The sequence below is a fragment of the Ailuropoda melanoleuca genome, chromosome 14, assembly GCF_002007445.2.
Source record: "Ailuropoda melanoleuca isolate Jingjing chromosome 14, ASM200744v2, whole genome shotgun sequence".
In the NCBI taxonomy this organism is placed as follows: Eukaryota; Metazoa; Chordata; class Mammalia; order Carnivora; family Ursidae; genus Ailuropoda; species Ailuropoda melanoleuca.
In genome coordinates this window covers 17,329,220-17,340,933 of record NC_048231.1, presented here as the reverse complement: position 1 = coordinate 17,340,933, position 11,714 = coordinate 17,329,220, and the positions used below count along the sequence as shown (strand labels likewise).

The following is an 11,714-nucleotide window of genomic DNA, read 5'->3' as shown; positions in this document are numbered from 1 at the left end:
AGCCTTGGTGGCCAGGGAGAGCGCGCCCAGCTGCCTCGGTGGGGCTCGTGCCTCATCGAGTGCACACAGGGTGGCCCCTGGAGCTGGGATCAGCCGGGGCACCTGACAGAGAACGGGGGGCCTGCGGCTCACGCTGCAGGACCTGCAGAGGTGAGCCTCCTCTTTGGGCTTCCCCGGCTACCTGCACACCCCTCTCACCAGCAGGGCCGAGCCACAGTGCTCCACTGTGTCACCTCACTGTGTCCCCAGAATCTGGCCCCGCAGCCAGCAGCCCATGGTCAAGGGAAGCTAGGAGGAGGAGCGCAGACAGTGGGGCCAGCCTTGGTGGCCAGGGAGAGCGCGCCCAGCTGCCTCGGTGGGGCTCGTGCCTCATCGAGTGCACACAGGGTGGCCCCTGGAGCTGGGATCAGCCGGGGCACCTGACAGAGAACGGGGGGGCCTGGGGCAGAAGCGGGATCAGAGGGCCGCTGGGCCCAGACTGACCTGAAGTTCACCATGCCTGTCTTGTCATCCAGCTTCTTTATCAGCTCCCTGACTTGGTGCAGGTTTACGGGGACCTTGTCCTGCTGAAGGGGTGGATGGAACGTGCAAGGTCAGCAGAGCTCTCTGCCGACCCCCCCAGCCCCCCAACACAGACATACAGACACACAGATAGACACACAGATAGACACAGACACACAGATAGACACAGATACAGACACACGGATAGACACAGACACACAGACAGACACACAGATAGACATAGACACACAGACACACGGATAGACACAGACACACAGATAGACACAGACACACAGACACACAGATAGACATAGACACACAGACACACGGATAGACAGACACACACAGACACACAGACAAAGATACAGACACACACACAGATAGACACACAGATAGACAGATAGACACAGACACACAGACACAGATGGACACCTAGACACAGACACTGACAGACACACAGATACACACAGACAGACACATATACCCAGACACACAAAGACACACCGACAGACACACAGACACACACACACACACACACACAGATATACAGACACACACAGGCACACACGCACACATACACCCTGGCTGTTTAGCCACAGGGGTCAGCACACCTGGATCATGGCTTTCCGGAAGTCGCCCACAGGCATCCTCATCGTTCCTTTAGGGTTCAAGCTCTTGAAGAAGTCTAAGACTGTGATTTTGTGCTGGTCGGCATAGCTCTGAGAGAAGCAGGAGACACCAGGGGCACACACTTGACTTTATAGCATCTATTAACCCCCCAACCCCCCACCCGCCCCCACCTTCTGCCACAGGGCAGCCTGGCAAGCAGAGGGGGGGGTGTAACAAGGCAGACTGGGGGGCCCAAGTCTCCTGTGTGTTAGCAGTCACTTAAGCCCAAGAGCCCTGCACAGAGCGAGGCGGGGCGAGCTGCATGGATGATGCTTCTGGGGGTTTGCTCAGTTTCCAGGAGCCGCCACTCCACAGAGCAGGATCTCCATGTGGCTCCAAAGAGGGAAGGATTAGAGTCTCTGCTGTTTGTCCCGTCTTTCTGTCTATCTACCTATCTGTCTATTTTTCTATCTATTATTCATCTATCATCTATTACCTATCTCTCCATCCATCCATCACATCTTTCTATCGTACATACTCTTTTTAGAAAATGCATTGTACTAATACATTGTGAACACCTTTTCAGTATCATTAAAACATTCTTTTGGGGTCCTTCTTAAGTCTTTTTATGCTTCTCTTCCCCTCCCACTCTCAAAGGGCCTTCAAGGCCCAGCCAGATTGATAGATATCCCTGCAGACATCGTGCTCACTGAGGAACTCCTCAGGGCCCAGTCCTTGGTCCCCTGCTCTTCTTTCCCCACACTAACCCCTCTGGGGTGCACTGCCTCTCCCCCTGGGGGGGACCCTACTTCTGCATCCTCAACAGCTGCTCACAAGTCCATGCTGACACCCACTGGCACCTCGATCCAACATGTCCCCAGTGACTTTCAGGCAGCCTGACCCTGCCAGCGGTTGTAAGCGCTGTGACGGACCCCACGGGTGTGCCGCCATGCCTCCCATCCCGCCACAGCAGGCCGCTCCACAATGCAGACGCTGCAGAGCGAAACATCGAGCTTCCCCAAACCCCCTTTCAGCTAGGCATTGGAATGGGATGGGTTTCACCAAGCATCTGATTTGGAGGGAGCAGGCCAGGAGGTGGTCCTATTCAGCGGTGGCTCCCCATTGGCCCGACTGCCGATCACAGCAGAAGAAGCCGCTACCCTGGCAGCCCACGTAGGGGATTTGGAGAGCCATTTCTGGAACCTAAACCAAGAGTCTGTTTCTTCAGCTCCCCGATGTTTCTGGGGTCTGTCTCTGGTAATATGTTCCTCTGTGTTTAACCCAGCTAGAGTGGACTGTGTGTTCAGCAACAAGAACTTTGACCAGTGCAAGAAGGGCCTGTTGCTTTGGTAGGTGTTACTGAAAAGAGCCATCGTGGCTCCTGCCCTGGAGGAGTTCAGAGAGGGCCTGGCTACTCCCGACTTGGGAGTCTGGAAGGGTTGCCCAAGGACGTGAACTTGAGTAGAGACCTAGAGGGAGAGGAGGAATGAGTGAGACACAGAAGGCAGGAGGAAGGGTGTTCCAGGCAGAGGAGCGTGCGTGTGCACAGACCTGGGGTTGAGCAAGAACTGGTGTAGAGAAACAGGGAGAAATCCAGTGGGGCTCGACTGTGGAGAACCAGGAGGGAGGGGCGGACAGAGACGGTGGGGTAGAGAGTACTTCCCTACCCCTGCCAACGTCACCACCTTTATTTTAGTCCCTCGGGCTGAACTTTTGGGGTTATCTTTGGCTCTCTCCTGTCATCACAGGCCTTTCTTCTCCCAGCACACACACACACACACACACACACACACACACTCTCGCACACCTGCAGCATGTACCCAACCATTCACCAAATCCTAGAGATGTTCCATAATGGTGTCTCCTACATCCGTCCCTCCACTTTCATTGCCACTCTCAGACAAGGCGCCATTCTAGAATACTAGTTATCATACCTAGAATACTACCATAGTGTCCTCATTGGCGTTCCCACTCTCATCTTTACCCCCTTCAGTTCATTTCCTCTCCATTGCCTGAAAAATTATCCCCTGGTCCTGCTGGATTCAAATCACCCACTGCTCAGCAACTATCGCTGGCTCCCTGCTCCCTGTGGAATCAAACTTCAGCACTGATCCTAGAATCTGAGGAGCACCATATCCAGCCTCAGCCTCCCTGTGCAGCCTTGGCTTGCAGGCTTTGCAGGAGCCTGGAACCATGTGGTGGTTCTGCTGGAACCACGTGGTCCTGCGCATCCCTCAAGCACACTGTGTGCACCGCCCCCTTGCTCCTTTGCTGGTGGGAATCCTCTTCCGGGAACTTCCTCCCTGTTGTTGTCACTCACCTGAATCCTTTCTGCTCTTCAAGGCCCTTCCCCAGGACATGTCCTTCTTTGTTTGCCTAATCTCACAGTGGCCTCTACTCTAGACTTCAGTGATATTTGCTGTCTTTGTCACTCATTTATTATTTATTATCTATTTGTGAGAAGTTACTGCATCTGTCCCATCTTTCTAACCAGATTGTTGGCTCCCTGAGTGGAAGGACTATGTTTTACATTGCACATCTGGTTTGGTCTCTAATCTGAGATTCTTATGAGATTCCTAGAGATTTCAATGCTGTGTTAAACACGGGGTGGAGCCCCCACTTTGCATCTGAGAACTCCGTTCCTGTTCCCTGGAGCATCCTGGTCCTTGGTTCCAGCTGAAGTCATCTGACTCATGAAGATATTCGATACCCCCCTGGCCTTCTAGAACTTTCCACACAACGATTTTCATGCAAAGCTCTTCTATTAACTCTTCAGTCCTGGAATCTAAGGCACAGAGCAGACCAACCAAGGCGCAGGAAGCAGCCCCAGCAGCACACACCTACAGAACACACCTCTGTGCGGCATCACCCCAGATAGCGACAGGTGTGCGTCCAGCAGAAGCCCATCGACCCTGCCGCAGGTGAGAGCCAGGAGTGGGAACACCAGCCTGGGCTGGGCGCTACTCTGTGAAGTGATCAGACCAGATGAGCACCCCTTGCAGCTCGAAAACTGTCTGATTTTTCATTTCCATGGTTCCATCTGCCTCCTGTGATCTAAGACTTGAGCCAGGAGCAGGTGACCACTAGATAGCCTGAGGGTCCCTCTTGAGCCGAAGCCATCGAATAGCTGTCCTCACCACAGGGGTGTCTTGGCAACCTCACCAGCTCTTGGCCAGAGCTTGCGTTTGTTGGTGCTTATTATTGGCCAGGTATTGCTCTAAGCCCTTTGTGTGTGTTTAGCAGAATCGGATCTCCACAGCAGCCCTCCTGGGGTGAGTCCTGTTGTTCTACCCATTTTCCGGGTGAGGAGCCTGGGACCCAGAGAGTGCAGTGACTTGCCCTTGGTTGCACATTAGCAAGCGGAGGAGCCTGACTGGTGGAGACCATCCTGCTCCAAGCCCCTCCCACTTCAGCCAGCTCCCAGATGGCCCCTTCCTCTGGGAGCTGGGAAGCACTGCGGAGGGGATCCAGCTGAAGTCATCTGACTCATGAAGATATGCACAAGGACTACCCCACGTCTGAGACATTCCTTGTCGAGAGGACTGTGCAGACACTTTGGGGGAGGGGAGACTCTGGGTCTTCGGGGTCTCTGAGAGGGAAGCGAGGGCTCACCTGGATCAGTTTCGTGGGGTTCACCCACAGGAGAAGTGCTTTCTTTTCAGAGAAGCCTTGCACGGACTTGTACATCACATCCTTTGTCACTCATTTATTATTTATTATCTATTTGTGAGAAGTTACTGCATCTGTCCCATCTTTCTAACCAGATTGTTGGCTCCCTGAGTGGAAGGACTATGTTTTACATTGCACATCTGGTTTGGTCTCTAATCTGAGATTCTTATGAGATTCCTAGAGATTTCAATGCTGTGTTAAACACGGGGTGGAGCCCCCACTTTGCATCTGAGAACTCCGTTCCTGTTCCCTGGAGCATCCTGGTCCTTGGTTCCAGCGGAAGTCATCTGACTCATGAAGATATTCGATACCCCCCTGGCCTTCTAGAACTTTCCACACAACAATGATTTTCATGCAAAGCTCTTCTATTTNATGAGGAAGGCCTCACCGTTGTACCATCTCCACCCCCGCAGACCAGCAGGCCCATCCAAGCCAAAGGCAGAGTTTTGTTTTATTTTGGTTTTTGCTTTTTCGTCTTTTCCAGCTTTTTCTGCAGGGCTGCTCGTAGACTGGGGTCGTTCATCAGATGTTGTAGCTGAGGGCTGGTAGCCTGTCACTGTCAGCTGGGCTCTCAGAGGAACATCTAAGGTTGCCAAAAAACCACCAGAAGCTGCAAGGAGCATCGAACCCACTCTTCCCCACAGTCCTCTGAAGGAACTAATCCTACCAACACCTTGATTGNGCGCAGGAAGCAGCCCCAGCAGCACACACCTACAGAACACACCTCTGTGCGGCATCACCCCAGATAGCGACAGGTGTGCGTCCAGCAGAAGCCCATCGACCCTGCCGCAGGTGAGAGCCAGGAGTGGGAACACCAGCCTGGGCTGGGCGCTACTCTGTGAAGTGATCAGACCAGATGAGCACCCCTTGCAGCTCGAAAACTGTCTGATTTTTCATTTCCATGGTTCCATCTGCCTCCTGTGATCTAAGACTTGAGCCAGGAGCAGGTGACCACTAGATAGCCTGNTTTACAGAACTGTGAGATAATACATTTCTATTGTTTGAGCCCCCTTTGTTCACGGTAGCTCTGGGACCTAAGTCCGCTCTACCTACCTCCCAGAGTGGAGTCAGGTGAGCTGGAGCATAGAAGATCCCTTTGGGGGGAAACCAGTATAAAGTGGTGGGCCAGCTACCACCTGTCTGATGATGCAGACAAGAACACCTGGCCCAGTCCCCTCGGGCCTTCCTCCTTCATCAGGGGGCTTACCCTCACATTCTACTCTCAGGAGGCCCCGTCATAGAATACAAATACAAATTTGTCTGTGTGTTAATGACACAGATTCTAAAAGTTCTGTGATTCTGGAACCGTTCTGGGACCCAGGACTGTCCATGAACAGGGCTGGCATGAACAAAGGCTGCTCTGGGGATCCCACCTCTGTCTCTGCTGTTTCTGCTCCCAGACCCACTTGGGCTCCGGTCTAGGATTTCACACCGTAAAGTTATCGGNCTTTGGGGGAGGGGAGACTCTGGGTCTTCGGGGTCTCTGAGAGGGAAGCGAGGGCTCACCTGGATCAGTTTCGTGGGGTTCACCCACAGGAGAAGTGCTTTCTTTTCAGAGAAGCCTTGCACGGACTTGTACATCACANCATCTGCTTGTCCATCTCATTGCTCATCCATCCATCCATCCATCCATCCATCCATCCATCCATCCATCCATCCATCCATCTGTCCAGCAAACCTAGCATGTGCCGGTTGCTGGGAAAAGTGCTAGGAATACACAGGCAGACAGGACAAGGTCTCTGCCCTCACGTAGCTTACACTTTATGGGGGGNGCAGGCCCATCCAAGCCAAAGGCAGAGTTTTGTTTTATTTTGGTTTTTGCTTTTTCGTCTTTTCCAGCTTTTCCTGCAGGGCTGCTCGTAGACTGGGGTCGTTCATCAGATGTTGTAGCTGAGGGCTGGTAACCTGTCACTGTCAGCTGGGCTCTCAGAGGAACATCTAAGGTTGCCAAAAAACCNCATCCATCCATCCATCCATCCATCCATCCATCCATCCATCTGTCCAGCAAACCTAGCATGTGCCGGTTGCTGGGAAAAGTGCTAGGAATGCACAGGCAGACAGGACAAGGTCTCTGCCCTCACGTAGCTTACACTTCAGGGGGGCCCCAGGCATCAGAAGTGCAGTGAGGGCAGTGACAGAGGCACACGCTGGTACCGCAGGAGCCAGGAAAGGGGCATCCAGCACAGTGGAGGGGACACTGGAGCNTCTATTGTTTGAGCCCCCTTTGTTCACGGTAGCTCTGGGACCTAAGTCCGCTCTACCTACCTCCCAGAGTGGGGTCAGGTGAGCTGGAACATAGAAGATCCCTTAGGGGGGAAACCAGTATAAAGTGGTGGGCCAGCTACCACCTGTCTGATGATGCAGGCAAGAACACCTGGCCCAGTCCCCTCCTCGGGCCTTCCTCCTCCATCAGGGGGCTTACCCTCACATTCTACTCTCAGGAGGCCCCGTCATAGAATACAAATACAAATTTGTCTGTGTGTTAATGACACAGATTCTAAAAGTTCTGTGATTCTGGAACCGTTCTGGGACCCAGGACTGTCCATGAACAGGGCTGGCATGAACAAAGGCTGCTCTGGGGATCCCACCTCTGTCTCTGCTGTTTCTGCTCCCAGACCCACTCGGGCTCCGGTCTGGGATTTCACACTGTAAAGTTATCGATGGAATGGCTACTCCTACTACTAGGACCCCAAGAGAGGGCCAGGTTGTACTCCAAAAGGAGTGACCTTGTCATGGAGCATCAGTCTGAGGGACAGAGCTGTTGGCGCCTGCCCACCCAGCATGCCCGTGGTAACTGGCGTGCGCCCTGGTGCGAGCAAGCACCGTCTGATCACTCACGGAAATGTCGATCTCTTCCATCTTGGATTTGGGGTTCCTCTTGATGGACAGGATAAGTAAAACAGCCCCATCCATATTCATAGGGTTCAGGAAAAGCTGTGGGAGGAGGGAGACCAGAGGAGGATGTGATGGGGACAGGAGAGGGTGGCTTAGAGCACGGCTTTCATTTCCCATCAAACATCATCCCTGTCTTCCACCCAGTCTTCTCTGTAAACATCTGTCTCCCAGTCATCCATCTGCTTGTCCATCTCATTGCTCATCCATCCATCCATCCATCCATCCATCCATCCATCCATCCATCCATCCATCCATCTGTCCAGCAAACCTAGCATGTGCCGGTTGCTGGGAAAAGTGCTAGGAATGCACAGGCAGACAGGACAAGGTCTCTGCCCTCACGTAGCTTACACTTCAGGGGGGCCCCAGGCATCAGAAGTGCAGTGAGGGCAGTGACAGAGGCACACGCTGGTACCGCAGGAGCCAGGAAAGGGGCATCCAGCACAGTGGAGGGGACACTGGAGCTAAGCCTTCCAGAAGTAATGGGGATTCTTCTCTGGAAGAAGCAGGGGACAGGACCAGAGGAGGGACTGAGAAGCACCCAAGTAGACAAGGGTAGGCAGGGGCAAAGCTTCAGAGGTGTTTGGGCAGTAGCAAACATTTCATGAGCAGGAGCAGAAAGAATGAGGCCACAGAGCTGGGATGGGCCAGATCCCAGGGAGCATGCAGGCCTAGTCGAGTACTCAGGGCATTATCCCAACGTGGTTGGGAGCCNAGGGCTGGCATGAACAAAGGCTGCTCTGGGGATCCCACCTCTGTCTCTGCTGTTTCTGCTCCCAGACCCACTCGGGCTCCGGTCTGGGATTTCACACTGTAAAGTTATCGATGGAATGGCTACTCCTACTACTAGGACCCCAAGAGAGGGCCAGGTTGTACTCCAAAAGGAGTGACCTTGTCATGGAGCATCAGTCTGAGGGACAGAGCTGTTGGCGCCTGCCCACCCAGCATGCCCGTGGTAACTGGCGTGCGCCCTGGTGCGAGCAAGCACCGTCTGATCACTCACGGAAATGTCGATCTCTTCCATCTTGGATTTGGGGTTCCTCTTGATGGACAGGATAAGTAAAACAGCCCCATCCATATTCATAGGGTTCAGGAAAAGCTGTGGGAGGAGGGAGACCAGAGGAGGATGTGATGGGGACAGGAGAGGGTGGCTTAGAGCACGGCTTTCATTTCCCATCAAACATCATCCCTGTCTTCCACCCAGTCTTCTCTGTAAACATCTGTCTCCCAGTCATCCATCTGCTTGTCCATCTCATTGCTCATCCATCCATCCATCCATCCATCCATCCATCCATCCATCCATCCATCCATCCATCTGTCCAGCAAACCTAGCATGTGCCGGTTGCTGGGAAAAGTGCTAGGAATACACAGGCAGACAGGACAAGGTCTCTGCCCTCACGTAGCTTACACTTTATGGGGGGCCCAGGCATCAGAAGTGCAGTGAGGGCAGTGACAGAGGCACACGCTGGTACCGCAGGAGCCAGGAAAGGGGCATCCAGCACAGTGGAGGGGACACTGGAGCTAAGCCTTCCAGAAGTAATGGGGATTCTTCTCTGGAAGAAGCAGGGGACAGGACCAGAGGAGGGACTGAGATGCACCCAAGTAGACAAGGGTAGGCAAGGGCAAAGCTGCAGAGGTGTTTGGGCAGTAGCAAACATTTCATGAGCAGGAGCAGAAAGAAGGAGGCCACAGAGCTGGGATGGGCCAGATCCCAGGGAGCATGCAGGCCTAGTCGAGTACTCAGGGCATTATCACAACGTGGTTGGGAGCAGCTGGAGCTTGGTGTAGTGGTTCACAGCAAGGAACATGGAGCTCAGTGGCTCTGCTTACTAGTTTTCTGGCCTTGGGTCAATTCCTTGACCGCTGGGTGCCTATCGCTTAGCGCCGATCTGAGGATCCGATAAATCAATTCAAGCAAAGCATTCAAAAGAGCGCTTGGTGCATAGTAAGCAGCACGTGAGTGTTAGTTCTTACTATTGAAGGCTTTCTGCCAGGTGGTGTCTTGATGAAGCAGCCAGACCTTTTGTTGTGCACCTACTGTGTGTCAGGTGTTTCCCGGGTTCCTGACGGACTCAAGAGAGAAAACACAGACTTCGTAGGGCTTAGCTTTTAGAAGCCTTTGATTGACTCACTTCCCTGGGGGAATCCTTATTTTTCTAAAAGTAGAGAAAGGAGGGCTGTGCTCGATGTGGAGAACAAGAGATCATTCCAGTGGCAAAACAGATGTGGCTTCCATCTACGCCCCAACTGAGAGGTATGTTTTAAGTTGTGCTTAAAACTTTTTTCTTTCATTTTAAAACATTAAAAAAATTTAAATGTATTTAAACACATGACAATGTGTTTAATTAAACATTTAAACAATGATACATGGTCATTATACAAGAAACTCAAAAAGAGGTAGAAAACATGTTAAAATCACCAGGACCCCACCAGTTAGAGAAAACCCTCCTGGCCGTGTTGTTAAGGCACCGTTTCAATCTTTTACGATTCAGGTGCTCTGAACTTTCCTTGGCTTCATTGTTCTGCGGAGGCTGAATCGTAGGCAGGCTGCATCAGTCGGTCTCCTCTTCCTCGCACTCGGGCCAGACCTCACTCCCAGCTCTCACGGTCACTAGCCGGCCAGTCACCCTGCCCTCCGCTGCCGGGAAGCTGCCTTCCTCTTTGCAGCTCTCAGGTGCTTGTCCTCTCAGATCGCAGCTCATTGTCCCTGATTTCTAACTCCTGTCTTTCTCCACCAACACCCCCACCTCTGCGCCCCCTCCCCAAATCACCCCCACATCTTGAGGAGTCTGGAGTTGCAGTGTGAAGCCAGGCAAAGCTGACTTCTTTGCCTCTCTTGGGCTACAGGGAGTCACGTAGGCTCGACTTTCTCATCTGACAGGTGGAGCGAGTGGAGCCCATGCTGGAGGCCTGTGCTGTGGGCAAGAAGCAGGCCATCTGATATGCACCTGCCTCATGGCACGAGCCCCGGAAAGAGAAACTGGTGATGGAAGGCCTCCTCTCTCATCTGTTTTCCAACTGCCCAGGAGCTTCTATGTTAGACATTAGCATCTGTAAGCCAATCTATTTATTTATGTATTTTTAAAGATTATATTTATTTATTTGACAGAGAGAGAGGGTGCACACAAGAAGAGGGGGCAGCAGGCAGAGGGAGAGGGAGAAGCAGGCTCCCTGTGGAGCAGGGGGCCCGATGCAGGGCTCAATCCCAGGACCCTGGGATCATGACCTGAGCCGAAGGCAGACGCTTAACCAACCAAGCCACCCAGGCACCACCCAGGCACCAATCAATTTAAAATGAAATATGTATTCATTCATTCATTTATGGACATTCACTGGGCATCTAATGTATGCCCTGCACTAAGCTAGCTACAAGGGGTATAATAATGGGCAGAAGCAAACACAGTCTTGGTTCTCATGCAGCTCTCACACCAGTGGGGGTGACCAGACAGTCAGCTAGTCTCTGAGATGAGAGTCTAAGGAGGAGCCTGGCGAGTTCTGCATGAAGGGGTGAGCCGAGATCTGAGGACTGCTGTCAGAGCAGCACGCTGAGCTGGGGCAGGGACCCAGGTGGGTGAAGGGAGCAGTGAGGGAGAGCACTACTGGGGAGGCTGAGGCTGAGGCCACAGGGAGAGCCGGGCCCTGGAATGGGGGAGACGAAAGAAGCCCCTGAAGCCTTGGCTGGACAGCAAGGGAGAACGTGGGGTAAACTGAGGCTGGAGAAGCCCACCAGGATGAGAGACAGGATTTGAACCGCAGGAAGCCATGGGGGGGGTCTAAGCTGGAGGAGACTAGACGGGAGTGGGGGTGAAAGTCAGACTTATGCTCAACACGCACACTCTGGCTTCAGTGTGGAGCAAAGTCTGGAGGAGACCCAGGTGGGAGGAAAGAAGACCAGTTAGGAGATGACACCATGCACTAGGTGACAGTAGAGGGTGGCATTAAGGTTAGAGCAGAGAGACAGTCCGGAACCGATCCACATAGGAAGCACTAGGTGAATTTTCCCAAGGATTCTCTCCAGCAATATGCAACCCCATCACCCTGCT

At 53.0% G+C, this 11,714-nt stretch overlaps 1 protein-coding gene and 1 long non-coding RNA gene across 2 annotated transcripts in view; one reads left to right on the top strand and one right to left on the bottom strand.

Annotated features, from left to right (window-relative positions):
• Positions 1-278: 278 nt before the first annotated feature.
• LRRC74A (leucine rich repeat containing 74A) overlaps positions 279-11,714 on the bottom strand; it is a 40,277-nt gene continuing 28,841 nt past the window's right edge. The window contains exons 9-14 of the mRNA XM_034643043.1: positions 11,399-11,459; positions 8,591-8,834; positions 7,618-7,713; positions 4,723-4,788; positions 1,113-1,220; positions 279-566 (exon numbers count right to left, since the gene is read on the bottom strand). Coding sequence (XP_034498934.1) covers positions 279-566; positions 1,113-1,220; positions 4,723-4,788; positions 7,618-7,713; positions 8,591-8,834; positions 11,399-11,459 — 863 coding nt within the window. The remainder of the gene's footprint in view (positions 567-1,112; positions 1,221-4,722; positions 4,789-7,617; positions 7,714-8,590; positions 8,835-11,398; positions 11,460-11,714) is intronic.
• The window catches only part of LOC117796020, a 4,517-nt gene continuing 2,265 nt past the window's right edge, over positions 9,463-11,714 (top strand). Inside the window, exons 1-2 of the long non-coding RNA XR_004620313.1 lie at positions 9,463-9,925; positions 10,553-10,724. This is a non-coding gene — a long non-coding RNA (uncharacterized LOC117796020). The remainder of the gene's footprint in view (positions 9,926-10,552; positions 10,725-11,714) is intronic.